A 27,375-nucleotide genomic window follows, 5' to 3' on the forward strand; every position below is an offset into this window, starting at 1 on the left:
GGCTTCCTTTTATAGCCCCCTGGATCGTCTTGCTCACTCACTTTGTGGAGTCCATGGCATATAGTCTCCAGAAGCTCAGACCTTTGTCCTTCTGTTCGTTGTCATGATTTCAGGTAGTTGAGCAGTGGGGATGGGGAGAGGCCCCTGTGGGAACCTCAGGCTGATTAAAAGCCCAGTGATAAGCAATCATGTTCATTTATGCCCGTCAGTATTCATTTTGATACGTAATCTCATGGTGAGCCCAGAGTGTCAATTAGCTGTTCAGCGCTGAAATAGAGCCGTGCATAATTCATTAGAATTTCGCGTTCTTCAACTTTTTCTCCTGGATTAAAGTTTTGGAGGTCCTCAGCTTCCCCTGAGTCAGGTGGCCTGCATGCTGTCTGATGTTCTGATAGATGCCCCATTGTACCTCTGCTCCGGGTGTAGACATGCCCTAGGCTGCTCTGGGTGCTGATAGAAAACTACTCTCCTCACAGCTGCCCTCTGAGGGAGAAGTCTATCATTCACTAAGCCGGGAGCTTGGCAACACCAGAAAGATTTCTTAGGAGCTATTATTCATACATAAAGAATGCCCATTTAAAAATTTGTAAAGGTCACTCTTTCTTGTTTGCCAAGCATAATAGCCTATTGTCACTGTGGTGCACAACCCCTTCCCTTTGGACCTTACCTCCTAGGAATCTCAATTGGCAGGCCCGAAAGGCACAGGGCCTGACCCTTTGCTCAGCCCTGTGGTGGTTTTTACACTCCAGATAGTGGTATTGGAGGGCTCTGTGCTGTCAAGGAAGCCTCAGTACAGGGATGAGGGGCTGGGTTGCCCAGGCTTTCTGTGCTGCTGTCCTGTACCTTTCCTAGAAGTATTAACAGTCCGTGAGAAATTATGTACTGATAGCTGGGACAAACGCTGTATGCTCACTGCATGACGTTCACACAATGCTATGGGTAGGTGGTGGTCTCCGGTTCATAGATGAGAGAGCTGAGGACACTCACAGGCCACAGTTGGGAGTGGCAGAGCTGGTGCTTACAGGTAGGCCTGCCAGAGCCCTGACCCTGGGCTGCTCCTCTGTAGAGGACAGGGGCCAGCCCCAGGTTCCCCCCACAAAGGAGCCTTTGGTCTGGAGATGTTAAAAGTCTTCCCATTGTGTTTCAGATCCTCTGGATCACGAGCCTCCTGTGTCTCCACTGCTCCCTCGAAAAGAACGGGGTCCCCAAGACAGCAGCCTAAATGAAGATGAGCGCCTTCTCCCCAAAGACAAAAAGACCAACTTGTTCAGTGCCTTGATCAAAAAGAAGAAGAAAACGGCCCCAACACCCCCAAAACGCAGCAGCTCCTTCCGGGAGATGGACGGCCAGCCCGAGCGCAAGGCAGCCGTTGAGGAGGAGGGCCGAGAAACCAGCAATGGGGTGCCAGCCCTCACCACCCTGGACGCAGCCGAGCCAGCCAAGTCCCCAAAGCCCAGCAGCGGGGCGGGTGTCCCGAATGGAGCCTTCCGGGAGTCGGGGGGACCAGGCTTCCGGTCTCCCCACCTGTGGAAAAAGTCCAGTACACTGACCAGTAGCCGCCTGACCGCCAATGAGGAGGAGAGTGGCGGCAGCTCCAGCAAGCGCTTCCTGAGGTCCTGCTCGGCCTCATGTGTGCCCCACGGGGCCAAGGACACAGAGTGGAGGTCTGTCACGCTGCCTCGGGATCTGCAGTCCACAGGGAGGCAGTTCGACTCGTCCACATTTGGAGGGCACAAGAGCGAGAAGCCAGCTCTGCCTCGGAAACGGGCGAGTGAGAATAGGTCTGACCAGGTGACCAGAGGCACAGTGACCCCCCCACCCCGGCTGGTGAAAAAGACTGAGGACGCAGCAGATGAGGTCTTTCGAGACATGGGGGAGTCCAGTCCAGGCTCCAGCCCTCCCAGTCTGACTCCAAAACTCCTCCGCAAGCAGGTGTCGGGGGCTCCTTCCTCCAGCCTTCCCCACAAAGACGAGGCCGGGAAGTCCAGTGCCTTGGGGACCCCTACCACAGCTGAGCTGGGGACCCCTGCCAGCAGAGGAGGGCCAGGGATGTCCGGAGGGGCCGGCAAGGCCCCCGCAGAGGAGCCCAGAGCCAGGAGGCACAAGCCCTCCTCCGAGTCCCCAGGGAGAGACAAGGGGAAACTGTCCAAGCTCAAACCTGTCCCACCGCCCCCACTACCAGCTTCCATTGGGAAAGCCGGGAAGCCTTCTCAGAGCCTGAGCCAGGAAGCAGCTGGGGAGGCCAGCACTGGTGGGAAAGCCAAAGCCGCAGCAGTGGTTGTGGATGCTGTGAACAGTGACACCGTCAAGCCCGGTCTGCTGGGAGAAGGCGTCAAAAAGCCCGTGCTCCCATCCATGCCAAAGCCGCAGTCGTCCGGCAAGCCGGCGGGGACCCCAGCCAGCCCGGCTTCCGCCCCTTCCACGCTGTCATCCGCATCCTCTGCCCTGGCTGTGGACCAGCCAGCCTCCACTGCCTTCATCCCTCTCATATCAACCCGTGTGTCTCTTCGGAAAACCCGCCAGCCTCCTGAGCGGATCGCCAGTGGCACCATCACCAAGGGTGTGGTCCTGGATGGCACGGAGGCTCTGTGCCTCGCCATCTCTAAGAACTCCGAGCAGATGGCCAGCCACAGCGCTGTACTTGAAGCCGGCAAGAATCTCTACACATTCTGTGTGAGCTACGTGGATTCTATCCAGCAAATGAGGAACAAATTCGCCTTCCGTGAGGCCATCAACAAACTGGAGAATAATCTCCGGGAACTTCAGATCTGCCCGGCGACAGCAGGGAGTGGCCCGGCGGCCACTCAGGACTTCAGCAAACTCCTCAGCTCCGTGAAGGAGATCAGTGACATCGTGCAGAGGTAGCAGAAGCCAGGCATCAGGCCAGCTGGAGCCGCCTACAGTGTGTGAGGCTGCCCCATGCCTGCCACAGTGGCTGACACAGACCAGAGAGTTGGGACGTTGGCCGGGGAGCTCCATGTGAAAGGAGCTGAGAGGGTCACTGTGGAGCACAGCCCTACTACCTAACATTTTGCGCCAGCTGTTTTTCTGCACTTTTCCTGTCCCCAGCCCAGGCTCCCTGAACCACCTCTGTCCTGAGTTCTATCTGTGGGGTTCCTGCTCTGTGGACTCCAGTTGGCCCACCAGCCTCTTCCCCATGCCGTGCTCCAGAACTGAGCTCTTCAGGCCAGGTGGGAAAGCGGATGAGCATTTCCTTTTCTCTCTTGTTTCCAGAGGCCTTCTTCTGGCCATGCCATCTCCTCCACTTCCCCCCAAGAGCGAGTGCCCTGCACAGGAGCCTTGTCATCAAGGCCTAGGAACTATCCCTTCCACTTACCGCATGGAGGCAGCCTGCACTCCTCTTCTGGTGCCTCCTGCACTGAAGACATGTTTCCAGAACTATATCCTGGGAAATGCTGTCACTCTGCCTTCCATTGCTGCCGGGGGCTGGTGCCCTCACACTTCCTCATATGAAGGACAGCTCTTGATTTGGGGGTTAAAACAGGGTGCTAAAACCAACCAGCCTTTGGGTCCTAGGACAGGTGGGGGAACTGAAGAGGCCTTTGGGGTGGGAGGTTGTCCTTGTTATCTGTTCTTTCAGCTCCTTGCTGTCTTGTGACATGCACTGCTCATCCTGGATAGAAAGCTTGAGTCTTAAGGGTAGGAGGGGTTGCAGTCAAAGAACAGGGGAGTTGGAGGGGGGGTGCTCCCTGGGTGAACAGCTGGTGGCCTAGGGCTGGGCCTAGGGCAGGTCTGCCACGGGCCCAGGTCACCTTCCTTTCAGATTTCCAGGTACTCAGAAAAGCCACTTGGTCTTGATTTCTGACCGACCTCCTCCTCCTCCCTTGCACTCCTCTGAGACAGAGTAGATTGATGCAAAACTCTTTCCTGTGTGACAAGCCAGTCCTTAGTTTTCTGGAGTTCTTGAAGCATTTCATGGCTCCGCCCTCAGCCCAGCCACCCTCGGTACAGTAGGACCTGCCATCTGCCACCAGAGCACGGGAGGATGAGGACTGTGGATCCAAAGCCTCAGCCACTGTTGGCCGTGCACTAAGGGGCAGACGTCCTATTAAATGACCGTGAGCAGCATGGAGTCCCCTGTTTCTGTTGGGGTTATCAGGGATGAAGAAGACCATAATCAAGTGAAGCTCCAGAAAGTGTCTCAAAGAGCAGGCATTGGTCTCTCCCCAGGCGGCCCCGGACCATCTTGACCTTGACCTAGAGCAGCTACTGAAGAGCAGACAGGCACCTTCCTGGGCCTCATGCCAAGCCTGGGAGCAGCCCTTGGAGAAACCAAGACAACCACCTTCCACCCCCACACCTTCTCATGCCATGACCGCACACAGGCCCCGTTTTTAATGCTCCTTGCCTAAACTTGTATTTTGTTTCTCTGGTAGAGATGGTTTCCTCTGGATCAATTTACGCTGTCCTCACAGTGCATCACCTCTTCCCCCCCCCCCGCCCCCCCAGGCTGCTTCTGTTAGGCAGACTGAGGGAGGTGCTCAAACATCACCAGCGGCCTTGCAGACAAAGTAAAACAGACCCCACCCAGGTTCCCACCAACTGCCCTTCTATGAGGTACTGGTTTCTCTCTGTTCACATGATGTGCCACTATATTTTGCATTTATATCTTGGTATTACACTCTTTTGTAGACTTGCTCTTTTATAAATGACATGTAAATAGTTTTCCACTATTCTCCCTTCTCAAATAACTATGGGGCCTTTTTTTTTTTTTTTTTTTTTTGGTCCAGTACATTTTTTTTTCTGTATATGACTCTGTTTTTTGAATCCACATCTCTCCGTAGTATTTTTTAAATAAATGTTTACAACATTAAGAACTCGGGCAGATTGCTTTGGTCTATAATTTTACCCTGTTGTTCAGAGCCGTGGCATTCATTTGGGGAGGTGAGGGTCCTTGTTTCCCCGAAGGGGGACCAGTAGCCCCATGGTGGGTTTTACAGGATGGAACAGTGGCAAAATTATAGCATTAAACCAACATCCCACCTCTTCCTTGGTCTTCCAGAAGGGGTGTCCCTGGTCTGGCCTTGGGTCCTTCTTGTGCCCTTGACACTGATTTGCCAGCAGCCCTGGGAGTGAGTGGGCTTTGCCACCGCAGGGCCCACGCCTGGTGTTGGGAAGGAAGAGGAGTCCAGGGGCTGTGCTACCTGTCAGGCTATCACAGCATCAATGAAATGGGGAGGAAGGATGGCCTGGATGCCACTGGCTGGAAGCACTAGTCTGTGCACAGGTGTGCTCTTTCCCTACACCTGGGAACCCATCCTGGCACCCTCTGCCCCGGTGCCCGAAGTGCCCCTCTCTCACTGTGGTCCACACGCCCTGTGCCTTGTCTCTCTATGTACGTGAGGAGGGGCAGGGTGATGGAAATGCCACCCTGTGGACTGTGGCCTCTCCCAGCCCCCTACCAAGGGGACCGAGGGAGGTGTGTGCGGCTGTTTCCCCATCTGGGCCTCCATTTAGTGCCAGCTGACAGCTTGGAAAGTGGAAGTCAGGGAAGTAAGTAGTGCTCTCTGATAATGATACTTATTAAGCCACAGACTTGTCAGGAGATACAGATCCTGCTCACCAAAGCATGGTGAGGAGCACGGTTCAGTGGAAACTCAGCAGAGGCTGTGCTGCACGTCAGGTGGTGAAGGTGAGGACGCTGAGCTGAGGCAGGGGCTGGTGGACCACGGAGTGGGCTCACACTGAGGGGCTGCAAGATCTCCCTCATTTCCTGGAGGCAGGAATGGAGGCCCAGGTTGAATGATGACTGGACACCATATCTCCTAGGTTGCCAGAGGGAGTTTCCTTGAGTGACAACTCTTCAGTCAAGAAGATGCAGTGACTATAGCGACAGCCACAATCAATGGCTGCTCCCTTCGTGCCATTCAAGGGTCCTCACAGCAGCCTCTTAGAGCACATTATCCTGTTTTCTCAATGCCCAGCAGTGAGCTACCAGCTAGTCACGGTTCACACGTGGTGTCCTGTACCAGTCCCCGTGGTGGCTGTGCCAGTGGGCAATACAGGTCTTGCAAATGAGAATCTTGTGTCACCTAAGCTTCAGAAGCTTCCTTGGGTCTGGCCATCCGGGAACAGTGGTTCTTAACCTTTTTTGGGTCACAGAACCCCTTGAGAACTTAATGTACCTGGATCTTGCCATAGGAGAATGCACACACGTGCACACACAGTTTTCAGATCATCTTCAAGGCCCACCCTCGAGGTCCAGAACCAGAGAGTGGGGTCAAGCCCTCCAGAAGAGCCAGCAGCTACTGTTGACGTCAGACCACAGTACAAACCTTGATGTCCAAATGTGAAAGGGCAGTCACTTAACAGAGCCTCAGGCTGAAAATGGTCCTGATGCCATCGGCAGAGAGGAGCCCTACATCGTGATGTGTTCACAGTGGGGTATTATGGAGCAGTTGGAGACAGACAAATTTGGCCACAACACAGTATGCACAAGTCTCGCAAAGGTAACATTGAGCAGAAGTAGCCAGTTTTGCTAGAAGCTTCTGTTTATTTAAAGTGGCACGACTAGTCTGTGGTTTGGTGTTAGAAGGACGGAGGGCCATGCCTGGTTGGAGTGCAGGGGAGCTTAGGGGGCAGATAATGCTCTGTTTCTTAGTCTGGGTCCTGCTGGCTAATGGGTATGTCACTTGGGGACAGTTTATTGAACTGTACACTCAGAATTGGAGCACATTCTCCCATGTCTGTGCGATTTTACTTGAGAGTTTTGGTTTAGTTTTGTTTTTTAAGATTTTATTAGCACAAGTGGAGGGAGGTACAAAGGGAGAGGGAGAAGCAAACTTCTGGCTGAACAGGGACCCCAGGGACCCCAGTCCCAGGACCCTGGCATGACCTGAGCCAAAGGCAGATGCTTAAACCACGGAGCCACACAGGCACTCCTCAGTGAGAATTTTCTTAAAATTACACAGTTCACATGTGAGCATTTCCAGCTACTCTACAGATGTGCTCTGCATGACCACGTAAAACCCTCTCACTGTTTTTTTCGTAAGTTCTGTCTCTGTCCGCATTTGATATGAGAGGAAGTAGAGTCTCAGAGATGTGAAGCAGCTTGCCCAAGGTCATACAGCACGTGCCACTGTACACCCTACTCTGCCGGACTACGCTGACCATGCAGATGGCCCCAGCATAACCAGCAGAGATCTGAGCTCCAGAGTCAGGCTCCTCCCTCTATCATGGAGTAGAAGAAGTCAAGAACTACAGCTAGCCCAGCATCTTCTGTATCAGGATGTGTTGTAGGAGGCATTCCCAAATTGATCCTGGGGCAGAAGGCATCAGGTGGGACAAGGCTGACCAACCGCAGTGTCTTTGTCAATGCCTGCCCTCATCCCTGATGGCTTCCTAACATCTAGCGGGGCCCCAGCTCCCGCTTGGAGGGTAACAGCATCTTTTCTGAGTGGGGTCCCCAGTGGACTCAGTCATGCATTGACTCTGGCCCTGGGGCAAATGAGGACAAGGTGGCTTCTTGTTAACTACGGCAGCTGCCGGATGGCCCACTGTCCCACGAGCCTCTTCTTTTCTTAAACATTTTTGTTAATATTTCAAAAGGAAAAGGTAGACAAAATATTCCCTACCCAGTTTAATAGCTAAATGCTTTTAGATCTGCACTCCAAGATGAAGGCTCTTTTTTTGTGCCTTGTATAAACAATGAAAGGATGCAGACAGCTAGCTCTCAGGTGCCTGGGCTAGAGGAGACAGCACCACCACACCAGGTGGAGCTTAATCTCTGCTTGCAAAGTAAATGTTTTCCGAAGAGCCTCACCTTCACTAATCTAGAGAGTGATCTTCCCCACTAAGGAGGCCGCGGGGGTGGCGTGAGAGGCCCCCAAACCTGGAGCGAGCCTCCCTTGGGTAGAGTGAGGGGTGGGGGTTAAAGAGAGATAGCCAGATACCACGGGAGTGGATTTAACAGAGCAATGCCCTTAACAGTTTGATCGTTTGGATTTTCAGGGTTATTGAGTTCCAGTGTACAAGCAACTGGAAGGAATAACTTTGTTGTTGATTGCCATTGAATGATGAAAGCCTAATGACAGGATATCCAAGCCTCTGAAGGCCCTCCCCCTCTCCTTTCTCTATCTCTGACTTCTCTGAGGTTAATCTCATCCTATGAAATTAAAAACCAGCCAGTATATTCCCATAGTGTGTATAAACACATGCAGGAGTTATCTCAGCCTTGGTGACCTCCCAAGTTCTTGTAGTTAGTGACCATAGAGGCTGCTCCTGTTATTCTAAGAATAGAAATTGGCAAGTAAGGGGCACCAGGGGACCTTGCTGTGGGGCATCCATCTGCCTTTGGCCTTTGGTCTGTGCTGTCTCACCTGGTGTTTCACCAGCATGTTCTCTGGCTTCTCTGTATATGAGCAAAGGGAGGAGTGACCAGCTTGCTGCCCAGCCCCCTACTACCCCGCAAAGTGGAAATGAAAACAGACTGGGGTGAGACCCTGGGCTGGAATTGCACTTCCTTCACCTGGCCACCCTGTGATGTCTGTGATGTCTGTCCTCAGCTCCGGAGCTGTCCTTTATGGACATACTAGGACTCATTTTCTTGAAGTTTGCCCTCTGTGGCTTGAGGGCTGAGTGTTTGCTTCTTTTACCAACAGACGAAGACCCTGGTATGTGTTCCATCCCCGTCAGTCTGTCAGGTTAGCAGGACTTCCACTTCTCTGGAAGTGAAGGCCCCTCTCCTGGCGGGGCCCATGTGCCCAGATGTAGGGGAGAAGCAGTGAGGAGCTCCAGGAGAAAGCAGCTCGCTTTCACGTAAGGTGATGTTCTGATTCCTGTCTTCCTGGCCCATCCTACCACCCAATTTCCACACCCCCAGTCAGCTTGGCTCTTTGGTGGTTCAGATCTGTCACCCCTTAATAAAGTGGCTTTCTGGCTGCCGGGGATTGAGAGCTGCTACCGGGGAATGTAAGTCACTAATAGAATGGAAAACACTGTGAAATGCTCCGAGGTGCCAAGCTGGGCCCAACCCAGTGTGGTTCTAAAAGGCTAATAAAAATCCACCAATTAATTGTGACAGCTCAATGGAAAATTATTCAATTGTGAACAGGGCCAAGCAGCAGCTCGAAAGGAGGAGGGGAGATGTTGCCATAGTAACATCAATCTAAGTTCTCAGCGGTCGAAGCCAGCCTGGGAGTGAGCAGCATTAGCCTGCCGCATCTGACACGGGATGGGATGCAGGACACAGCAGAGCAGCGTTTGAAAGAGATGCTCTGCCTCGCCCTGGGCCTGTGGCCACTACTCCAGGCTGAGCGCTGGCCTCCCCTGGGGTAGAGAAGTTGTTTGCAGAATGCTCTTTGCTTTGAGAAAACTGGGGAAGGAGCAGTCAAGCACAGGAGGAAAATACACCCCATGTTGTGTTTCCCTCTACCTTTGACCATCGGTATTTTACCAACTGCCAATTAAGGGGCTGCTGGGACAGGTGTGGATGCAGGCAGCACGATTTCCATCTCCCCAGAGTTAAGGCCCTCACTGCTCGGAGAAACCAGACTCCGAGGGGACAGAGGACCCGTAGGCAAGAGTCAGGTGAGCTTTCCATTATGGTTTTCAGTTGCAACTTTTATTTCAAAAGAGGCACACAACACATTCATATTCTGAACATTTGAAATGCAACCTTGCTCAAGCAAAAACGTATTCCTTCCTTGTTCATCTCCCACTAGACCCTTGGCTTGGTAAATAAACACTGTACCACCGAGGACAGTTATCAGAAGGGAATGGGCAGCCAGTTCCGAACAGTCTCCACACCACAGCGGGGTTTTCTTGCTAGAGGGATCTTGTGTTAATGGGGTGGAGAACAAGATTTTTTTTTTTAACTTTCAGAACCATACTCTCTACCCAGTGGGGTGTACTCACTGAGAGCTGCACTTCGGATGTCAGCTACAGGCATTCTTATGGAGACTGTCAAAACTTTACTCTGCTGTCATCATCAGCCCACCTCGCTTCAGCTCAGAGCAGCACAGCCAGCCCTGCCTGTTCATTGGCTGCCGGGCCAGGGGACTGCTCAGAGCTGGGCCACCAGGGAAGGGGGCTGGAACAGCTACAGTAGGGCAGTGCTTTCTTCTTCACCAGGATACAGCTGGCTTTAGGTCACCTCCTTTTTGACACCATCCAGGTCTTTGCCTCGGCCAAGTTGGAAGTCAAAAGCAAGCACCCACCTAAGTGATCCTACTGCTAAGAATTCATTGTAATAATCCCCATGCCTTTATAGTGTCCCCGTCTTTCAGGCTCAAGGAGAAGACAGGAGCGGGAGTGGCAGCAGGAAGGGTCCACGGACGCCCTGGCCCCTCACCGGCGGCCGAAGCGGAAGCTGAAGCCACCCTTCTTCCTGCTGTAACTGCTGAGCTCCTCAGCCAGGGTCCCCAGCGGGCCGTGGGCCTTCTCACCATCCGCCGGGAGGAAGCCAGTCGCCTCGCTGCCGTCGTCCTGCCTCCCGAACCGGAACCTGAAGCCAGCACGCTGCCGGCCCGACATCTGCAGTTCCTTGGCCGTGACAAGCAGCCCATGTGGGTGTGGTGCTCTCAGCCACCGGGAGGAGCCCCGCGGGAGGGGGGCGCGGTGCCCCCCGGGCAGGTTGGCCCAGCTCATCTCGCCTCCGACACCACTCATGGCTGCCACGGGCTCTTCTCTGTCCAGTAGAGGAAAGCAGGCACCCAGTGGCAGGAGGACAAGGCACGACAGGGACCGAGGGCTTATCATCTGGCTCAGAGGAAAGAGAAGAAGAAGTTACAGGCTGTACACATGGGCCTTGCACGACAAGTTGTCAACAGTGCTTCCCAGGGCCTGGGCAGCCCTGAAAGGCTGGTGGCTCAGCTGAGCCCAACTTGCAAACAGCTTGAGGAAGTGTCACTATGCGGGTGGATCAGGCCTTTATTTTCTTAGCAGGCTCAGGAGCTGATTGAGCCAATTAGGCTGATTCTCCTCTCCGGCAGTCCCCTGGATCTGACGGCCTTGGCAGCTTAGCATTCAGATACCCCCGCTGCTGGGACGGCTCACAGCCATGCACCAGCAGCCCCCCTGAGTGCTGTGCAAATTCAGGCTCGTTCTTTTATTATAATTATTGACTCTTGGGCCATATCGTCTCAGAGCCACAGGGTAGAAAATTCATAGCATCAATCTCAGTTTTCAACCTGATAGTCTAGCTAAGCTGTATAGCTGGGACACCCAGCTAACGTCTCTTTAACATGGAAACGAGTTGCTCCCGGAAGCAGGACACAGATTTGATGTTCCTGGCCTAACTCAAACACTCAGCTGTGGAGGAGCATGTGGACATGCCTGGGCTGTTGATGAGCCCTACAGAGCACCGTCTGTGTGCGTGGCTGCACGTCCCCTTCACAACAAGCTTAATTTTTAGGCCCTGTTAGTCCCATGTTTTCAGGCAAAAAGACTGTCAGGCAGGCTAGGAGGTGGTGCCTAGGCCACACAGCTGGCAGGTGGAGGCCCCGAGATCCATGACTCTAATGGCCACACAGCTGCTTGGTTTGCCAAGCCTGTGGGTAGTGCTTCCTGGCCATGTCTGGTACCGTCCTCACAGGCCTCCCGCAGGAGGGTCCTACCCCTTTTATGGAGGGTGGCATGCTCAAACAGGTGACTCACCCAAGATCTCAACAGCGTTACAAGCGACAGAGCTGGGGATACAAGCCCAGGTCTAAGTGACTCAGAATTGCTACTCTACCCCATGGAGGTCCGGGCTGGGCGGGGACTTGAAACAGAAATAGAGCTTCCCAAAATGCCCCTGCTTCAGCAATAGTTGCTCATTCCCTCTTAAAGGAAGCCTTTTTGGTAATGACCATGGTGAGCTGGAGCCAGCTATTCCTCTGAGGAGTAGAACTGAGACTAGAAGAAAGAGCTAGTTCTGGAGAAGCATGGGCTCCCCAGTGCTCTTTCCAGAAATGGCTCCCTTGAAGACATTTCAAAGTGAACTCAGCCAGAAGGCTTTAAAAAATGATAAAAGCAGCCCTTCTCTCTACCCAAATCCAGCCCTCCTAACTTCCATCATCACATCCCCCGGGGCTGGAGCCAAGTCTGGCCTGTGTCAGGGAAGCCTCTCCGTCGGGGCCTGGGCGGAGGGGAGGGCTTTCCACCTGGTAGACAACTCCACTTGGGGATGGCCTCTGCGTCTGGAGAAAGGGCAGATTGATGCATAGAAGGAAGTGGCTCCTATCCCTTTTTGGGGGGTCGTGGACCTCTTCAAAAACATGGTGGAAGCTTGGGACACACACCACCAAAAATTGGGCCCCAGCATAAGTCACAGCTTCAGGCCCCCGTGTTCAGGACAAGGCAGGGGAGGCACATAGTGGGAAAGCTGAGTCGTCGAACCAGCTGTGGCCAATCTGGCCTGTAAGAGGAGGTGCTGGTCTCCACCCGCCCGGGGCCTAGCCACCCCCTGACCTGGCCCCGGGCCCCAGTGAGCAGGGCTCCTGCCAGGGATGGAGCGGTGGTACTCACTGTGCTGCGGGTCTGCTCCCCAGGAAGGCTGCTGGGCAGGGTGCCTCTGCCTGGGAGGTGTGGCTCCTGGCTTCTCCTGCCTTATATCCTACCCCCCCCAACCCCACCCCCCCACCCACCCCCACCCCCGTGAACTTGCTGCTCTGAGGTCTGATTGCTGCACATTCCTGACCCTGAGATTCCATTGGGGACGCTGGTGGTGAAGGACTTTATCACTGCGTTGATGAAAGACCCAGTGCAAACAGGATGTGGTCTGATGAGAGGAGTGGAGGGGGCTGCCCTTTGCCCAGAGGCCCGCCTCGGGTGGAGGAGACTGGGTGGCATCATTAACTATAAATCTCGGGCACAGCCCCTCAGGCCCCCTGGAAGAGGCGTGGAGGGCACACCCACCCTTGATCCTAGCGGTCCCACCTTTGTCGGGTCTGCCTTACACTTAAGGTGTCCCCACCTCCTCCCCTCCCACCCCTCCCACCCACCTCCACCCCCGCAACATCCCACCAGCGCAGCTGTCCCGTGGGCGCAGGAAGTCAGACCTGTGAGGCCAACAATTGCCCCTCCCTCCCTCCCTCCCTCCCTCTGGTTAGGCAACAAGTAGGCCAGGTGCCATGGTTCGTGGCTCGCCAGTTCCCAAGCGGGGCAGCAGGAGGGCTGCTAACCACGACAGGGCCTGTGGCAGGGGTTCGGAGCCCACTGCCTGGCCCAGCCCCTCTCCAGCTGTATCCCCTGGACCACGGTCGACGTGTTCCTTAGAAGGGAAGCTTGAGGTTCCCACCACCATAACCCCAGTGCTGGCCTCGGTGCCTGATGCCCATTTGGGAAAGGAAGGACAAATGTTTTCCAAACTCGCTGATGCTCCCCTGGGTGGCTGACAGTGCCTCCTCACTTTCTGGACCTCAGCTGAGAGGGCTCACAGCGACGGATCCCGGAGAGGAGGCTGTTGGCCCCGTGTGGGACCTGCCGAGGGCAGGGGGAGGGCTGTCATGGTCACAGCTCCAGCTCTTCCCACAGCTGGCACCCACAGAGGAGGACACCAGCAGTCGTCACTCCCAGGGGCTTTCTCCCCAGGAGAGCTCACCGGTGGGCTTGGGGAGCATCACGTGCTGTCACCTGTACTTCGTGCCCACAGTGGAGTATGGAGCTGGAGGGGCAGTGCTGTGGGCCCACCTGTTCCACACGATCCCCTCTGGTCCAGGCATGGCCACTGACTGGGCACCTTGCTCACCTCTCAGGGAGCTCACCCCGTGGTGGTTCACTCTGCCTGCCCCGTGATCACAGGGCGACCCTGGGGGCTGCTCCAGGTATGAGGTCTGCACGGCTGAGCCAGGGTGAGGTTCCCAGTTGGGCAGAGTGCACTGCACAGTACTCTCCCAACACTAGCCAAGGTGCGAGGCAGGTGCCCGGCATGGGGGGAGGCATCTATGTGGGTGCCAGCGCTTGGGCTGGCCCAGCCTGCAGCCCCAGGAGCCCCTTCGCCTGCCTCTGCTGTGCTCCCATCCCGCTGCTCTGTATCTGAGGAGCATCTGCAGGACACCAGCCTGGACAGGTCCCTGGCCACTACTTCTTGCTCGGCCTAGATTTTCCCTCCACTGACAGCGAGCTGGGCAGTGAGGGGAGCAGGTGCCTGGTGAGGCTGCAGCTGCCCGTTGCCATTCAGGGGGAACCGCTCAGGTGAGGCTGGGGATGAAGCACAGAGGCATTGCCCCAGTCTCCGGGGCCCTTGCCCACCTGTCAGGTAGGTGCTGGGGGTGTGGAGAATCACCCCACCATCACACAGGAATAGAAGTGGCCTCATGGGCACTTCCTCGCCCCCGTAGACCTGAGGAAGGGGCTAGAACATATACCCCCTACAGGGGGAGGGTGGAGACTGAGGCTCAGAGGCTCAGAGCACTTGGCTGTGCAGGACAGGCCCAGCCCCCACCCTGCACCCTCTCCAGCCCCGTCTGTGCAGGAAACCTGGGCTCCCCTTAGTCTTGTCTGGAGAGAACAGGGTCAAGAAACGGCAGTGTGGATTGACTTTGGGCCTCTCCATGGGCGGGAGTGGGGAGAGGGAGCACCACGCGCCAACCAGAGCAGGTGCAGGGCCAGCTTCGTCCATCGGGTAGGGGCTGCACTGAGGGGCTGGGGTGTGTGCGCGTGTGACAGGGAGGTGCAGGGTCATGTTATTGCCCTAGTTAGTGCTGGTGACGCTGGTGACACTGGTGCTGGTCAATGATGCTGTGGGGCCTGCAGTGGGCCACTCATACTGTGAGGCCTCGGGCCAGATGCCCTGCCGTCTCTAGGCCTCAGGTCCCTGGGTGTCAAATGGAAGGTTCTGGTGCCTGAACTGAGCTCTGTGAAATTTCTCAGGGACAGCCGTGGAGAATAGAGAGGGCAGAGGTCCAACCCCAAAGGCCACCCCATCCTGCCGGAGGAAAGCTCCCCTTGGCTGTTCAACACACTGAGCTCCTAGAAAAGCTTCCTCTGTGAGAATCACCACTGATCCAGGTCCTGCTCAGAACTGGCACCTACGGCTCTGAGAAGAGGCCACCGACAGTCCAGAGTGTTGGGGCTTGGACTTGGGGTGGGGGCAGGCCTGGGGGTGAGTAGCCCACAGATTCCCAGCCCCGAGCCCCCTGTCCCCAGGTCGGAGTGCCTGGAGTCGAGTCTGCTGTTGGATTTGGTACCATCCTTCCCAACTCCTGGGCCCCCACCAGGACGCCCCAGAGCAGCTGACCTAAAAGATTCTTGTTATTTTTAAAAAAGAGTTATTTAGAGAGAGAGCATGTGCGCAGGGGGAGGAGCAGTGGGAGAGGGCGAATCTCAAGCAGATTCTGCACCCAGCACGGGCGTAGAATTCTAGACTCTGAGGTCACGACCTGAGCTGAAACCGAGTCAGATGCTCAACCAAGCCACCCAGGCGCCTCCAAAAGAGTGTTTGTAAGTGTACTTCCTGGGCTCCCTCTAGGGAACGAGAAGTGGGAGAGGTGATACCTCTGGGTGCCCAGAGCTGCGGATGGGCCGGCTCCAGGCTGTGGGAAGGTCAGGGATGGCTCCAGCTGTGCGGGTCAGAGAGCAGGAGGGTCCATTCAGGCTCAGCTCCCCACAGCAGGGTCAGGGTGAACGGGGAAGGGGCTCCAGGGGGGTCCAGCCTTCTCACACTGAGTGAGGTTCCCTGGGAAACGGCCCCAAGACATTGGTCCTGGGATGTCCAAGCAGACCGGCAGCCTGAGCTCCTCGACTCACCCCTGCCCTCGCTGCTCTGCACGGGCTGTGGCTTTGCAAGGGTGGCACCTGCTGGGGTGGCACCTGCTGGCTGTGTTAAGCCCAGGCTCCCGGTGGGGCTCTTGGACTTCTCCCCAACCACCTTGCAGGCATATGCAAGTACACGGAACTGGGCTCCCCCAAGTGCTCAGCCATGCCCCAGTGGCCTTGGGGCAGTCACTTGCTGAGCCTCGGTTTCTCCCCCCAGCCTCGGACAGCAGGGGTGCTCACATCATGGCAGGGGTTGGGAGCTACTGGGCGAAAGGTGGGTCTGGTATGGCACCACTCAATCCGTGTTGGCCGCTCCTGGTGCTCAGGAGAGCCCAGACGGAGCCCTCTGCGTACGCACATACCCATCAGAGCCCTGGCAGTGCTGCCCGAGCCCTCCTGCCGTGGGCAGCCTCTTCCTGGGCTGTGGTATGCGCGGTTTGTGGCTGAAATGCAAGCCCCCCGTCAGCTGTCGAAACCTCTACACGACTGAGTCCACAGACTCTTTCCAGTTGGCCCGACGAGCTGAGGCAGAGTGGCTTCCTGCCAGGGACACACTCTGGGGAAGGCCTGGTGGCCGCAGGAGGGAGCCAAGTGGGGCAGAGCCCCCACCCGGGGCAGGTGTGGCCCGTGGTGGCCACGATGACCTCAGTGGCTTCCCAGGGCCGGGCTCAGGAGTCGCCTTGCCAGACGTCCCTGTGGGCCCGAGAGCGAGCTTTGGAGCAGGCAGGACGGCATGCCTCTGGGCTGGGACACTGGTGGGACGTGGCGTGCTGTGACCAGTCTGGAAGGCCCCGGCCGCCGGGGCAGAGACCTGCGTCTGCCACGTGGCTGGGCACACAGACGCCCCCTGCAGCCGCCTCCCGGGGCCTAGGGCAGGGCCCTGGCGCGTCCTCCTTCCACGGGCCCCACGCCGGGTCCGATGTGGCCGCCCGATAAATGTTGGATTTCATTAAATAACTTAGGGGTTGGTTTTGTCCTCAAACTTCACGTTGGCTTTGTGAATAAATAGCCATCGGGGACTGTTGTTTTTAATAAAGTCTCAGCTCCTCGGGACCGCAGCCTGAAGAGAGACCCGCAGGGCCCTCTGGGGACCCTGGGGGGAAGCACAGGTCTCCCCCACCGGGTGCAGGCAGGGCAGGCCTCACCTCCACCTGCCCCTGCGCCAGCTGGGGCCAGGTGTGCAGCCGGTTCTGCTGCAGGATCTGGTGCAGCCTCTGGGGTGCACAGTTCTCCGGGAAACGTGCCTTGAGGAGAAATAAAGACCGGACCGGTGAGGAAGTTGGGGAAATCGTGCAGGAGTCCGTCTTGGAAGGCCTGGTGGCAGGACGTGGGACACCGAGGTTAGAGGCAGAGGCCCCAGCTGGTCACGAGACTTTATTAGACACAGGAACACACACGACCCCCACTGTGCACAGCCCCACCCAGCTTCTGTCCCGTCCCGTGCTCCATCCGCGGGCAGTGACCCCGCACACACGCCGCCGGCCTCGTGTGCACACCTGTCGGCACAGCCGGACACCAAGCCCCGCCCACTCCGTCTCCACGCGGCCCCACCACGGCCAACCTCAGCCGTCAGGGTTTGCTGAGTCCTGCTGGCGGCCGGGCCCGCTTAGGGCCTGGGGACAGCTCTCTCCCCGCAAGCAGGTGAAGAAACTGAGGCCCCAGCCACTTGGACCAGAGCCTAGTGCCCTTGTTCTAGGTGAGGACGTCTCCTGCGGGCATGGTGCTCCTCCAGCTGCACGGGACAGAGATCCGTGGCTGACCCCTGGCCTAGCTGGGACCTCCAGCCCGGCCCCCCACGTCGGCAGACACAGCCTCTCCCCTCCCGGTGTCCTGGCAGTTCCGGCCCCAGCCAGAGGCCCGCATGCGCGAGGGTGGCTGACGTGGGAGCAGGGGACAAGGAAGGGGCCGGCCTGCGACGTTGCTTCTGCCCCAAGACACACATTATCAAATGGATTTACGTGCGTCTGCGGTGGGGGGACGATGCAATTTGGGAACTGCTCACACGCAGTCTCTCCTGCGGACCGTGCCGAGGCCATCAGGGTGGAAGCCCAGGAACCATCCGTCCTCTGGGCGCAGCGAGCTCAGGTGACCCACCAGGTGGCCCCCGGGTTAACTCTGAGGCGTGTCCAAAGTCTGGGGGGTGCCGCGGGGTGAGTGAGGCCACTGGCTGGCTCCGCATCACCCACCAGTGCTGGTGGAAAGGAACACTCAGAAGCTTGTGGGGCCACATGCACTGGCCAAGGTCCCCGTGTAGAGACCCCGTCTTCTGCTTGGCTGGCACTCCTCATCAGAGAAGGAAAGGGAAGGAGATCGGGTCAGGTCACAGGTGACAGTGGGGTGGCAGGCGCCCGCTGTTAAACCATCCACACGGACCCCTCCAGACAGAGCTCGGGTGCAGTGAGCATGGGTCCTGCCTGACATTTGCACCCACCCGCCACCCCTCAGGTCTTGCTAGAGCCACCTCTTGCCACCGGCTCTAGCATCCTCTTCTTTCCACGGTCCCACTTTCCGTGGTCACTCCCACGCATGTGACAGCCACTCACACTGGCCTCACGCTGGGGGCTGCTAGAGGCCGCGGCCAGGGCCTGCCTTGCCCACTGCAGCCCTCCTGGCTCAGAGCAGGTGCGCAGGGCCCCCTGTGCTCCACACCGGCCTTCAGGGTGTGCCCTCTAGGAGGCGGGGTACACTGGCCTTGGAGCCTCAGCCGTTCCCCCCCAGGCCTGAGCTGAGCCGCGTCTGTTCTACGGCCAAGCCCTGGCAGGAGCGCCCGAGCTTCCCGACACACATGCACATCTGTGAATCCATTAACATCACACTCACCAGGAGTTTGTTTGATGACAGATCAGAAAACGCCTGACACTTTCCAAACAGCGGCTGGCACAGGAGGCTGGCGGGGGAAGCTGGCTCTAGCCTGGGGCTGGTGGGGAAGGGGGCTCCCTGGGACGAGGCCTCGGGGTCCCACCTGGCTCTCTGTGGCTGGGGGTCCCGGCAGCTAGGTGCCTGCCTCCCCTCTAGAGGCCCGGAAGGGGGCGCTTCCCTTCTCGTCCTAAGGAGCCCTCCTGCGGTCATCTCCCCCCATTGCCCTCTCTCCCCTCCCCCCGCAGCTGGGCTGCTCCCCAGGACCTGGTCACACGGGCTGCACTGCCCAATTCCCAGCCACATCTGCTTCGAGAGCTGAGAGCCGACAGGGCAGCAGAGCTTTGCGGAAAGCCGTGACCGGTGCGGCTGCGGGGACTGGCCAGCTCACGCTGCGGGTCGGTGGCACTGGGAGCCCCCCTGCTGCCCCGGCCGGCTGTGGCTCTCGATGACTGATGACTGCAGCACAGCTTTGGTGGAGGGGAGGGGAGAGCTGAACCCCACACTCCCGTTTGCCTGGCTCACCCACCTTTGGGCGTCCTGCAGGGAAACGCCCTCCGTCCTTCCCGAGGGGATCACTGTGCTGCTCGCCCCTGGGCAGCTCCCCAGCCTGGCCTCGTGGAGCCTCTCAAAGGGCCCCAGAAAATCCCCGCAGGTAGGAACTTCGTAAAACAGCCCGGGGCTTGGATCTGACGCAGGGCATCAGGGTCCCAGCGCGTCCATCAGGGTTAAGGGCCGCTGACCTTGGGAACCTGCAGTTCCTGTCGGGGGCGGGGGGTGGAGAACGATAGAACACTGGGCATCGGAGGATTCAGTGCAAGGTTGTTTCCAGTGTCTGGTGGTGCCTTGGTCCCCACGTCTGTCCAGGGAGTCTGTCCCTGTCCCCTGACCCGAGGTGGCAGCACCCACAATCACCAGCAGGAGGCGGCCTCCCACTGAGGCCGCAGGACCCCCACGTCCAGCCTCCACCTTGCAGGCCTGCTGGCAGGAGGCCCTAGGACCCTGGAGTCCCTGGAACTGGGGTCAGTGGGGGTGGTGGTGGTGGTACAAGACCCATGACGGCCCAGAAAATAGAGAGGTCCTCACTGGCCAGGCCCAGAGGGTGTAGGACGGGCCCCAGCCTCCCACAGGGAAGCGGACAGGGTGGGGGGCACTCCGGCTGCCTTAGGAAGGCAAGAGGCTGGGAGCAGCAGCCAAGGGGACTGAGGATCTCCCAGGCCTGCAGGAGCACAGGGGTGGACAGAGGGGGCGGGGGAAGCCCCGGGGAACGGCCCAGGCCCCCTTGGGCTAGGAGTCCCACAGGCTGCTGCGCCCCAGCCTGGCCTGGGGGAACGGTAGGGTAGGGCAACCCTCCGCACCACCACTCCCCACGGTCCTGAGGGGAAAGAAGGGGGACGGCCAGGAGGGCCAGAGGAGGCTGGCCTCGGACCTGACTCCGAAAGATCCGAACACTGCCTCTGTCTGCTACAGGAGCTGCAGGGGTGCTGCCTGCCCCTACTCTGCACCCCCAAAGCGCCAGGTGTTGGTACTGGCAAAGTTGAGGGGCTGCCAGGGTGCCTGGCGGACCGCTGACCAGGGGAAGGCAAGACACTTAGCCCAGGAGCCCAGGTCCCAGCAGGTGAACGTGGGGTTGCCAAGTGCACCCTGCCCCACCTCAGCAGAGGGGAAGTGGGGGGCGGGGACAGCGCAGAGGGGACGGACGTGCAGCCCACCCCGATGCCAGGGCAGGCGGGCGTGGGGGGAGATGCAGGTGCAGCGGAGCGGCGGGGGGGACGAGGGAGGGGACGGGCGGCGGGCGGCGGCGCGCCCATCTAGCGGTCCCCACGGACCGGCCGGATCTTCATCTCCGAGAACTTGAGCGAGTACTGCCAGCCAGTCCAGGAGGACCACTCAATGCCGTCGGCGTAGGAGGCGTGCGCGCCGCGCAGGTACTGCCCGTTGAGGTTGGACGTGTGGCAGTTGCGGTACCACCAGGCCCCGCGGTAGAAGGCGGCGCAGTTGTTCTCCGAGTGGTCGCTGTCACGGTCCCTGGTGGTGAACTTCATGCCGCTGTGCTTCAGGAGGGAGTCCCCTGCGCAGGCGCGTGCACACACACAGGTGTATGCCCGGGGACGGCCCAGGCACACGTGTGCACACATAGACATGATGCCCCCCACATGCACACGTGCTGTGCATGCACATCTGCCCCGACGTGCCCCTGGGGTCTGCGTGGGTGACATGCCCCCCCAGGGCGCCACCTTGGGGGTCCCCAGGCTGTCCCTGGTTGTCTCTGCCCCTCCTGCCACCTCTTTCACACACTCCCTTTCCCTGTCGGGCCTCCAGGTAAGAGAGGAACACAGCCCAGAGGGGCGCAGCCACCACACTTTAGAGGTCCAGCAGGTGTCCCGATTCTCGGCTCAGGGCTCACTTTGCTCATCTGCAAAATGGGTGACCAACTTGGGCCCCGCTGCTTTGTGCTGCTGGGATGAGGGCCAGATGGGACTTGAGACACGCCAGTCTGGGGGTGCCTCTGTCCTTCCGGGTGGGGAGACAGGCAGGTGCCCCCCCCCTTCTGTCCCCCTACCTGCGGTGCCCGAGTAGTCAGCCACGGTGAGCGGGTACCCGTCCTCCTCTGGGTCCACGGAGAACAAGCCCACGCCAAAGCTTCCGTAGCGGGCGTAGGCCGTGCTGTTGTCGAAGTCTTCCAGGTCAATGTGGAGTTCGTAGGTGGCCTGCGTGGTCAGGGCGTGGAGCCTCCTGAGCCCTGGGGCAGGGGAGAGAGTGGCTGGGGGGGACTTACGAAGTGGTCCCCTGACAAGAGGGAAGTGAGGGGACCCGAGGGCCAAGCTCACGCGGTTGGCGACAGGACAGTCCGCCCCGGGCCGCAGCCCTCCTCCTGCCAGCCTGTGTTCAACAAGGAAACCGAGGACGGACGGTTTCTCAGGTCAGGTCATGTTTTACCAAATGTTTGCGCAGAAGGTTAGTGGAGAGGCTGCAGGGGGCAGAAGGAGCCTGGAATATCTGGGTCGGGGGTGACAGCACCCCTAGCCTGTCTCCCACTCGGGGCTCCGGCCAGAAGGGGTGCCGGTCCTTGTACACATGTCCCTGAACCTGGCCTCTGAGCCTTTGCACACGCTGTTCCCTCTGCCTGGGACACTTTTCCCTACTCCTCCGGGTTATGTTGGGTTCTATTTTCAGGCCTTAGGAAGGCCACCTGGTCTCCTGTCGGGGCTGAGGACCTCTGCCTACCCAGGGGTTCCCCCTCTCGGAGTTTCTCATTCTGCACCCGGGCTGCTCCCCCCACCCCATGGAAGGTCGCTGAGAACAACATGACTGGATGGAGCATCTGTGTGGGGCTCAGTACACGACAGGTGCTCGGCACATGCTGGCGCGGTGGGTGAGCAGTGGAAGGTGGGGTCTGAGGCTTCTGCTGTCTCCGCGGCCCAGCCCCGCACCTGCCCGTGCACCCCATCGCTGCCCGCCCGCCCTCACACACTCACACCCAAGGTGCTTCCCTGCCAGTTTGATTACTTCTTGATTAAGAGGGCATTTAATTAAAATTACAAGTTATCAGCATCGAGTGACATTTCATCAGCCTCTCCTTCCTGAGCTGCGAACGCCCCGCAGGAGGGTCAGGGCGTTCAGGCTAAGGGGGCGAGGGGCCTGTTCAGCCCTTCCCCGTGGGGGCCAGAGGGGGGCCCCAGGCCTGTGGTCCAGCACCAGTGCCCAGGAGGAGCAGCTGCAAGAAGAGTAACAGCGGTGCCCCTGGCACACCCACTGCGGACCCCCCGCATCTCCCTGGGCCCCCACCCTCGTCCTGCTCCCCCAGGCCCCACCAGGACACGGCTCTGAGCAGAAGGCTCTCATCCCCCTGCCTCCCTCCACTCGTTCCTGTGCTGAGCTGCCCCTCTGGGGGCCCCAGCCTGCACCCCCACTTGCCCTCCCCACGCCTGAGGGCCTCCCACACAGTCAAGGGCTGGCATCAGACAACGATGACAACCGCCACCAGCTGGGTGGCCCTTACAATCCAGCCCCTGTTCCAAGCTTAATGAATCTGGTGGAATCAGAATGAGTCCAATTTAATGAAAGCTCCTGGAGCAGTGCTGCCCACGGCACGCATCACCCAGGAGTTTGCTGCTGCTGCGTGACCCACGAGGCAGGGGCTCCATCATCCCTACACTATGGGTGCCGAGAACCAGGCACAGGGAGGTCAAGGGACGCGCCCAGGGCACACGGCTGGGAAGTGGCACAGCTGGGATTTGAACCCAGGCACACCTGCCTGGACTCCTTGCTCTTGCTCAGCTCTAGTCCAGGACAAATATTCCAATCCAGGGATAGGGCAGGAGGGACTCCAGCCTGGCAGGGATGCTGGAAGATTCCAGATTCCTCTTCCCCACTGAGTGGTTGCTGTGCACAAAGGCCCACTGTTTGCTCTGCTCCCGGTGCGCCATCCCCATACCCACGAGGGGCCCCTGGGCAGGGTGTCCTGGAGGAGGGGCAGGGTGGGGGCGCTGGGAGGCCTCTGCCATCTTCACCCTTCTTCCCACAAATGTCACTTCCCTCCCTCGCTCTCCCTCTCTCTCCACCCCCTGCGTCTCTCCAGCGCCCGCTCATCTGCCAGGACACTCGCTACCCCCACCCCGCACTTTGCTGGGCCCCTGGAGGGTGAGCTGAGATGGGACCTCATCACCACTAGAGTTGGAGGAAGAAGGAGCCAGTGGGTTAAGATGGAGGAGAAAAATACTTAGACCCCAAACCTCATACCATCACCCCCAACAAACTCCCAGATAGAGAGCCAAATCTCATACAAACAGTGAAAAAACATTCAAAGAAAAAAAATAGGAGATGGCTTTGTAAAACTGGGAGGGGGAAGCAGGGCCTAAAACCCAGAGGATACAAAGGAAAAGACTTGGCAAGAATTGGCTTCATAAAAATTTAAAATATCTAGGAAATAAGCAATAATAATAATAATAATAAAAGAGGCTGAGACAAATGACCAGGAGTAAATACATATCATGTGTATCTGACAAAGAATCAATAACCTTAATATATAAAGAGCTCCCATAACTCAATAGGAAAAGATCAAACACTGGGTGAGAAGGTGACAGGGGAGTGTGGAAAAGCAGAGGGAGGGAATGGCCAGGGCGTGGAGGGCTGAGTTGACATTCTCCTCAGGGCTCCCTGTCTGCCAGGAGCTAATCAAGGCCCCACTTAAATGCATCCTCCCGCACCTTCCGTGGCTGCTGATAGATTTCAATTAAGATGCCGTGAGTGGCAGAGTCACCAAGACTGCTGCGGGGGGGTGGGGGTGATGCAGAAACAGGGCCCCCACCTGCCAACCCCCTCCCTAGCCTGACACACGCACGGGGATGTGGTGAGGCGGGGGGTGGGGTGGGGTGTGCGGTCCTCCCTCCTAGGAGCTCCCTTCTCCCAGCCCCTATGCTGCCGCTGCTCGCACTCACTCAGTTCAGGTCATGGTTTAAAGCTTGTGAATCAAAAAAAAGCTTGTGAATCCTGCCCAGGCTCCCTCCACCCCAAACACCCACACCCTGCTCACTCTGGGCCTCATTTCCTCGCCCATAAGAGGACAGGACAATAGCAGTGCCACCCTTTCAGGGTGGGTGTGAGGCGTCAGGGCCGAAGTCCATGACATAGGCCGGGTATACAGCAGGTGCGCAGTAAGTGGACTGGTAATAAAGCCCACATTGGGGTGTCTGGCTCCTCCTGCAGCCAGGCCCCGCCCGGTAACGGGGACGCAGGACACACAGCAGAGGCCAGGACAGAGGGGGTCCTGCCCTCATGGATGCAGGGTCAGGAAGGGAGACAGACATTAGGCAAGTGAGAGCGAAGAGGGCCTCCCAGGTGCCTCTGCGCCTGTGGCCAGTGGGCACGTACAGGTTCCACCTCTGAGACTGACCTTCTCTTCCCCTAAAACTTCCTATAGGCCTACAGGCTGGAACCGTCCTGACCCCCACGTGGAGCCCAGCCCTCTGATCGGTGCTCCCCACCAGCCACATGCCTCACCTCTTCTCCCTCCTGCCCCTTGCTCTCAGGGGATGGGGGGTGGGGGCGTGTTCCCAGATACCCAGGCCCAGGGAAGCCAAAGCACAGCAGGTGTGCTGCGGGGTGTGCGAGGCCATTCAAGCACGGCGTGTCAGCCCAGTGCTGTGGTTTTGTTTTATTTTTTAAAGTGTACTTATTTAAGTCATCTCTATACCCAACGTGGGGCTTGAACTCACAGCCCTGAGATCAAGAGTGGCACGCCCCTCTGACTGGGCCAGCCCTGCCCCAGTTTTAATGAGTTAAAAATATAAAAGGGGGTGACTGCTAATGGGGGCACAGGGCTTCTTTTGGGGTGCAGAAAATGTTCTAGAATTAGGTGGGGTTGAGGGTTGTGCAACTCTGGGAATATACAAAAGCCCCCCCAGAATGGTGCACTTTGAAACAGTGAATCAGGGGATCCCTGGGTGGCTCAGTGGTTTAGTGCCTGCCTTCGGCCCAGGGCGCGATCCTGGAGACCTGGGATCGAGCCCCGTGTCGGGCTCCCTGCATGGAGCCTGCTTCTCCCTCCTCCTGTGTCTCTGCCTCTCTCTTGCTCTTTGTATCTAACATGAATAAATAAAATCTTAAAAAAAAAAAAAAATGAGGGCAGCCCCGGTGGCCTAGTGGTTTGGCACTGCCTTCAGCCTGGGGAGTGATCCGAGGGACCCGGGATCGAGTCCCATGTCGGGCACCCTGCATGGAGCCTGCTTCTCCCTCTGCCTCTCTCTCTCTCTGTGTGTGTGTGTGTTTCTCATGAAAAAATAAATAAAATCTTTTAAAAAAATTAAATGGTAAATCATCTCTACCTGTTCAAAACCCAAACCTCACCCCAAGTCCCAACTCCCTTCCTAATATATATATATAGGACCTCAGACCTATGATTTTTATGGATGTTATACTTCAGAATGAAATTAGGTAAGATATTCAGATTTTAAAATACCAAATGAATTTCAAGACAAATAGTAACAGTCATGTGCTGATTAGCTTTCGGAGCCTTTGCCGAGGACCACGCAGACCGTGCGCCAGCCGTGGGAAATGTGGAGGGTGCCACGGAGCCTTAGGAACTGCAGCCTCTCTTTTGGGAGTTAGGCCCCATACACCCCAAGCACACAGCAGGCATTTGCTGACCCCTGAGGGCAGGGTGGTTTGGGGGCTGTCCTGGACATCTCTGTGCCTGAAACTGAGCCCTGTCCCTGCCCCCAACTCACTAGACTCAGGGTGGTGACCAGGTCCCAGGGCATCCCAACGGGAGAAGTACGACCCCTCCAAGGGGGGGCACTCACAATGCCTGTGCTTCCTTTGGCTTCCGGCTCCTTGACCTCATTCATGTTGAACGCACGGATCACCCTTCGCACCTGGGAGCTGGCTCAGGTGTGTGGGGGCCCGGGAGACCCTGATCACCCACCCTCGGGGTGGGGTCATGGCTCTTACCCAGCCAGTGCTCCCCCGTGAGCTTGCCGAAGCCATCCCGGTACGCCTCCCAGCCTCGGAAGAAGTTCACGGAGCCGTCTTCGCGGCGCTGAAACACCTGCAAAGGATGGAGAGCTGGTGCCCGCCTCCCCAGGACCCCCACCCTGACGTGCATCCCCTGCCCCACTCACTCCCTTCAGCCGCCCGCTCGAGGAGGGCAGGGGCCTGGGGCAGAGCGAGGACTGGGGGGCCTAATGGTGGCCCCGGGATGGGACCGACTATCTACCCCCAGGTCCCCATTGACTGCCCCCTGGTCCCCAAAACGTCGCCCCCAGGAAGGAATCAGGGTGCACCATGCTGGAGAAAACCTGGCTTCCAGGCCCAGCCCTGCTGCCTTGCTGTGGGACCCTGGACTGGTCCCACCTGGCATGGGCCTCAGTTTCCCCAAGGCTCAAATAAAAGGGGTGGGCAAAGGGTCCTATTACCTTTTTCCAGGTCAAAACAAAACTGGGCAAAAATGCATTCTCGAGTTTTCAGGAATCGAGAACACACACGCGCCCAGGCCCAGCCTCCAGAGCTCCAGGTCTCAAAATGATTCTGCCAGAGTCACCGCCCCCAAGCTTGAGAAGCCCAGGCACCTGGGGACCAGAGCCCCAGCCACTTCTCGGGGCCTGGGTGGCGGGCCGGGAGGGGGGCACAGGAGTCCCGGCCCGCAGGGGTGTGGCTCAGGCACCAAGGCCCGGCCGAGCTGTCTCGCTCCTCATCTTACTGACATTCCGACTTGGGAGTCAGGAGTCCCATCGGTTAAACTGCTTTGAAATAAGTCCCGGGCAGCCAGGCCAGAGCTGCGGCGAGTGTTTACAGGATCCGCTGACAATCCCGTTCCTGGCTGCCGCCCCTCCCAGCTCTTTCTGTGTAACAAGCCTTTCCCTTGCCCATTTGCCGAGGCAGCACCCCGCCCCCCACCCTCCCGCCTCCATCTGGGCCCGCGTGGCCGTAGAGATGCGGCTGCAGCGCCAGCGAGCTGCCGGTTTCATTACTAAGCAGCCTGATTTCAGCCGCCTGGAACTGCCCGGGTGCATCATCTGCCCTGAGCTCGGCATCGGTCCGTGGGGACCTGTCCGTCACAGCCTTTGGGCAGCTCTGACGTCAGGGAGTGGCAGGGAGATGACACCTCTCTTCTTGCCCTGCGCTCTCCAGCCCGCCCGGCGCTGACATGTGCAGTGCTCAGAAGGGCCCGGCTGGGGAAAGGAAATTCGATCAGGCTCGGAGAGATGTGAGAGGCGGTGGGCAGCGGTATTGATGGCCAGATTGGGACCCTGAGCACGTGCCCTTGGAAAGGCTTAATCCTGGCAGAAGCTCTGACACTCCCCGGAGAAGTCTCGAGAA

The 27,375-nt window shown here is 58.1% G+C and overlaps 3 protein-coding genes across 5 annotated transcripts in view; 1 reads left to right on the forward strand and 2 right to left on the reverse strand.

The window, feature by feature from the left end:
* Positions 1 to 4,843, forward strand: part of ABL1 (ABL proto-oncogene 1, non-receptor tyrosine kinase) — a 142,930-nt gene extending 138,087 nt beyond the window's left edge. For both annotated transcript variants that reach the window (XM_072778350.1, XM_072778351.1), the window contains exon 11: positions 1,148 to 4,843. In XM_072778350.1, the coding sequence (XP_072634451.1) occupies positions 1,148 to 2,865 (1,718 nt within the window). In that variant the 3' untranslated portion in view covers positions 2,866 to 4,843. The remainder of the gene's footprint in view (positions 1 to 1,147) is intronic.
* Positions 4,844 to 9,573: 4,730 nt separating this feature from the next.
* Positions 9,574 to 12,548, reverse strand: QRFP (pyroglutamylated RFamide peptide). Its single transcript, XM_072778353.1, has 2 exons — positions 12,469 to 12,548; positions 9,574 to 10,719 (listed from the first exon to the last, which is right to left on the reverse strand). The coding sequence occupies exon 2, from the start codon at positions 10,717 to 10,719 to the stop codon at positions 10,309 to 10,311; it is 411 nt and encodes a 136-aa protein (XP_072634454.1). The 5' UTR covers positions 12,469 to 12,548; the 3' UTR covers positions 9,574 to 10,308.
* Positions 12,549 to 17,058: 4,510 nt separating this feature from the next.
* The window catches only part of FIBCD1 (fibrinogen C domain containing 1), a 32,317-nt gene continuing 22,000 nt past the window's right edge, over positions 17,059 to 27,375 (reverse strand). For both annotated transcript variants that reach the window (XM_072778355.1, XM_072778356.1), the window contains 3 exons: positions 26,008 to 26,104; positions 21,119 to 21,298; positions 17,059 to 20,626 (listed from right to left, as the gene is read on the reverse strand). In XM_072778355.1, the coding sequence (XP_072634456.1) occupies positions 20,367 to 20,626; positions 21,119 to 21,298; positions 26,008 to 26,104 (537 nt within the window). In that variant the 3' untranslated portion in view covers positions 17,059 to 20,366. The remainder of the gene's footprint in view (positions 20,627 to 21,118; positions 21,299 to 26,007; positions 26,105 to 27,375) is intronic.

The sequence above is a fragment of the Canis lupus genome, chromosome 16 (genome assembly GCF_048164855.1).
Source record: "Canis lupus baileyi chromosome 16, mCanLup2.hap1, whole genome shotgun sequence".
Taxonomy (NCBI): domain Eukaryota; kingdom Metazoa; phylum Chordata; class Mammalia; order Carnivora; family Canidae; genus Canis; species Canis lupus.